At 43.6% G+C, this 4433-nt stretch overlaps 1 protein-coding gene across 1 annotated transcript; it reads right to left on the bottom strand.

The window, feature by feature from the left end:
* Positions 1 to 692: 692 nt before the first annotated feature.
* LOC113755590 lies at positions 693 to 2075 on the bottom strand. Its single transcript, XM_027299560.1, has 2 exons — positions 1817 to 2075; positions 693 to 883 (listed from the first exon to the last, which is right to left on the bottom strand). Exons 1-2 carry the CDS (start codon positions 2073 to 2075, stop codon positions 693 to 695), a joined length of 450 nt encoding a protein of 149 aa, XP_027155361.1.
* Positions 2076 to 4433: the final 2358 nt, after the last annotated feature.

Here is a 4433-nt window from a genome sequence, read left to right as displayed (position 1 = left end):
TTATCTACACCATGATCCAAGCCCATGAAGAGTCAAGTGGGCCTCCAAGTAAGTTGGCCGAATAGGGCCTTAGGCCTTAGTGTTAGAATGCGGTTATTTAGAGTTGGATTAGTTTGTTTTAGTAGAGCATGGGCCGGCCCATCTTGACCCAAGATGGTCGAAATCCCTTTCATGTTTTCCTTAGGTTTTATTAGCCCTTAGCCTATAAAAAGGCTTACTTTGTAAGGTTTGAAGGTAGCCATTTTATGATAATAAACATTGTTTTGTTTCTCTTACATTGAGAGTACAATTCCATTACTTGCAATGGCAAGGGTTCTTGAGCAATCTCGTGTTGTCCTTGATTGTTCGTCCGAGCTATCCACTTGAGTATTCACCTCAATTGGAGTCGTCGTTCTACCACCTTAAACCAACTCGTGTCGTCCGTGTTGATTTTAGGTCCCGCAATCCAAGCGTTGGACAATCTCGCTAGATCCTTGGGCAAACGTGCTACATGTCTCGAAACGAGTTGATCGCGGACCGTTTCACAAGGCCTCTTGTCTTGCATGAGAACAGCTCCAATTCCTACACCAGAAGCATCACATTCAATCTCAAAAGTCTTGTTAAAGTTAGGTAATGCTAAAACAGGTACATGTGTGAGTTTGTCCTTAAGGGTAAGAAATGCTTGTTCTTGGGATTCTCCCCAATGGAATTTGTCATTTTTCTTTGTCACAGCGGTCAGTGGAGTAGCCGTCAATGGTGCTGAAGTCTTTGACAAAACGCCGATAGAAGCCCGCCAATCCATGGAAACTACGCACCCCAGGGACGGTTCTGGGTGTTGGCCATTGCTTGATGGCCTCAATCTTGGATTCGTCTACTTTGATGCCCTGTGAACTCACAACATATCCTAAAAATACAAGCTCATTAGTACAAAAGGTGCACTTCTTAAGGTTAACGTATAGTCGTCCCTTTCGAAATGTATCAAGAACTAATCTCAAATGCTCCATGTGTTCATGCATGTTGCGACTGTAAATCAAAATGTCATGAAAATAAACAATCACAAACTTCCCAATGAATTGTCTCAAAACATGGTTCATTAATCTCATGAAGGTACTAGGGGTATTAGTCAACCCAAATGGCATGACTAACCCCTCATAAAGGCCATGTTTTGTTTTAAAAGCTGTTTTCCATTCATCGCCTTCTTTCATCCTGATTTGATGATAGCCACTTCTTAAATCAATTTTAGTGAAAATCACAGCACCATCAAGTTCATCAAACATATCATCTAATCCAGGAATTGGATGACGGTATTTAACAGTTATAGCATTAATAGCTCTACAGTCAGTGCACATACGCCAAGTACCATCCTTTTTGGGGACAAGTATCACAGGCACAACACACTGACTCAAACTTTCTTTTACCCAACCCTTACCTAGTAGGCCATCAACTTGCCTTTGGAGTTCCTTTGTTTCTTCCTTTGGCGGTCCAAGTCACACTCCCTTTGCAATTTAAGTTGGTTCTCATATACTTCTGCAGGTGTGAGGGGTGTTCGGACCATGCGTTTACCATTGTGCAATAGAGTGTACTTATTAGCCCTACCATTAAATGTGACGTGCTTATCAAATTGCCATGGCCTCTCTAGAATGACGTGAGTAGCATGCATAGGGATAACATCACACACAACTTCATCAATGTAGTTGCCAATTGAAAAAGGAACACGTACCTGTTTGTAGACACGCACATCACTTTCTTCACTTAGCCATTGGAGGTGGTATGGATGTGGGTGTCTAGTTTTAGGAAGGTCCAAACTCAAGCAAGCTTGCCACGTTGGTGCAACTACCTCCATCAATGATGAGGCTGCATACTTTGTCACTTATTTTACATCGGGTGTAAAACAAGTTCTCCCTTTGTAACTGCTCATCGTCCTTGACTTGGACGGTTAGCACTCGTCGTGCCACTAAACAACCGATTTCCCCTTGAGTGGGGGTGCACTCCTCCTCGACCAAGTAATTCTCCAAGTAGTCATCCTTGGATAAGGGTGGCATCTCCTCACAATCATCGTCATCAGACACGATTTTCCCATTGTGAGTGACTAACATGATCCTTTGGTTTGAACATTGGGACTGAATATGCCAAACCCTTGACACTTGAAGCACTTGATATCTCTACTCCTAGTCTTAGGAGTCTCATGAGAGGTCTTAGAAGTGGACCTGGATGCATCAACTAGCTTGTTAGGGGTAAATTGGGAATTTCGGTTAGGAGCACTACCTTGAATTCGGCTAGAAAAGGTGAGTGTAGTCAAATTTCCAGATTCGTGGGCTGTCCTCCGTGGTTGGGTTCCCCTCCATGAAGTCGAGTTGGAAGTTTGGAAGGTACGGGCCCCTCGCCTCAATTTCTTCCCCCTCTCGGACTTAATGGCTAGTTCCTCCAAGGTTTCTTGAAGGTCAAGGTTGAGACCTCTAAGGAACCTTGCCATGGTAGCCTCACTATCTTCTTGAATGTTCGCCCTCATCATGGCCATCTCGATCTCCTTGTAATAGTCCTCCATACTAATGTTACCTTAAGTGAGGGTTTGAAGCTTAGAGTGGAGATCGCGGTTGTAGTAATTAGGAACAAATCTCTTATGCATTAGTGCCTTGAGTTCTTGCCAAGCTCGGACTCGTGGTTCACCATTTCTCCTCCTGTTAGTCCTTACTTGATCCCACCAGACTAGTGCGTAGTCGATGAACTCAACAGTGGCAACCTTCATTTTTTGTTCCTCGTTATACTCGTAGCAATCGAAGACCATTTCAATGCGGCCTTCCCATTCCAAGTAAGTCTCGGGGTCACTTTTGCCTTAGAAAGTGGGAACTTGAATTTTAAGTCCCTTGAACTCGTTCTTAGATGTGTCCCTTTTAGGCCTCTTGGCTCTTTCCTCATCTTCACTAGCCGAGTACTCCTCATAGTTTGCCCCTTTGGTGCCATGGTGACTTCGGTAGCGAGATCTACACCGAGACCCTCTCGTGAAGCTCTTTGAGAGCTCGTCAAAGCGGTTGTGCATCTCCTCCATTTGTTGCTCACTAATCCGCTTAAGCTCATTTTTCATGGCGGTGAATATCAATGAGTAGTCAGTGGTAGGATGAGCTTGCTCCATGTCCTTCGTCTTACCTGCAAAGGATAGTGAACAAGAAAATAGGACAGATATTTTGATGTGTGCACGGGTGGCAGGACCTTGAAGGCTTGAAGGATGTTAATCAAGTTACCTACACATTGATCCAAGCCCACGAGGAGCCAAGTGTTGGTTGTTAGTCTTTGTAGTTTTTCCAATTAAAGGGAGTCGGCCAACTGTTGGGCCTTTTTAGTCTCGAGCCGTCAAGTTATTGTTTGGATTAGTTACTAGTTGTAGGGCTTATTGAGTCATGGATTCGGCCCACCTTGTCCAAGGCCTGGCCGAACCTTTATTTCCTTTTTACTAGCATTAGGGTTTCGTTAGTTTGCCTATATAAAGGCTTGCTTTGTAAGAATTAAGGTAGACTCGATTGATTAATGAAATTGTCTTCTTTCGATTTTCTTCTTGTGAGAATTTCGTTCCTCTACTTGCTCTTGGCAGGGTTCCTGAGCAATCTCGCGTCTTGTCCTTGATTGTTCTACTGACCTATCCACTAGAGTATTCACCTCGATTGGAGTCGTCGTTCTACCACCTTAAACCAACTCGTGTCGTCCGTGTTGATTTTAGGTCCCGCAATCCAAGCGTATCAGAAATGTAAAGGACCGTATCAGTTGGCTTTAGAGCTTAGGTGGAGGTATCTTTCGTTATATCCTTATTTTTCGTAGTTGTGTCGTAGGGTTTTTGTGTTTTGTCCGTTGCCTTGTTTTAAAAAAAAAAAAAAACGTCACTGTTCACCGTACTGTTCACCGACTGTTCACCTGTTCACGTTACTGTTCATCCGAACACAAAATCTGTTGGTGTGTTATCTCTTTTGTGTTTGTGTCTAGTTTGTTGATAATTTCTGTCCAAAATTTGCCGTAAGGTTCTTGGTCGTTAGTCATCACTTGAGCAACAAGAAAACAAGTGGGGCGGCGGCTAGGGTTTGATACGTTCCTTGATCAACTTGTTTCGAGACACGTAGCACGTTCGCCCAAGGATCTAGCGAGGTTGTCTAACGCTTGGATTGCGGAACCTGGAATCAAACAGACGACACGATTTGATTGTAGGCGCGGTAGAACGACGACTCCACAGAGGTGGTTACTCTAATGGATAGGTCGGTAGAACAATCTAGGACAAGACGCAAGATTGCTCAAAACCCTTGCCGAAGCAAGTGAAAGGCTCGAATTCTCTCTCAAGAAAAAGAATAAAAAATAACAAACTTTTATTGATAAAACGTCTACCCTCAAACCTTACAAAGCAAGCCTTTTTATAGGCTAAAGGCTAATAAAACCTAAGGAAAACATGAAAGGGAATTCGGCCATCTTGGGTC

This window comes from Coffea eugenioides, unplaced genomic scaffold (genome assembly GCF_003713205.1).
Source record: "Coffea eugenioides isolate CCC68of unplaced genomic scaffold, Ceug_1.0 ScVebR1_15;HRSCAF=72, whole genome shotgun sequence".
In the NCBI taxonomy this organism is placed as follows: domain Eukaryota; kingdom Viridiplantae; phylum Streptophyta; class Magnoliopsida; order Gentianales; family Rubiaceae; genus Coffea; species Coffea eugenioides.
Note: the sequence above shows the minus strand (reverse complement) of the source record. Positions and strands in the feature narration are given on the sequence as shown.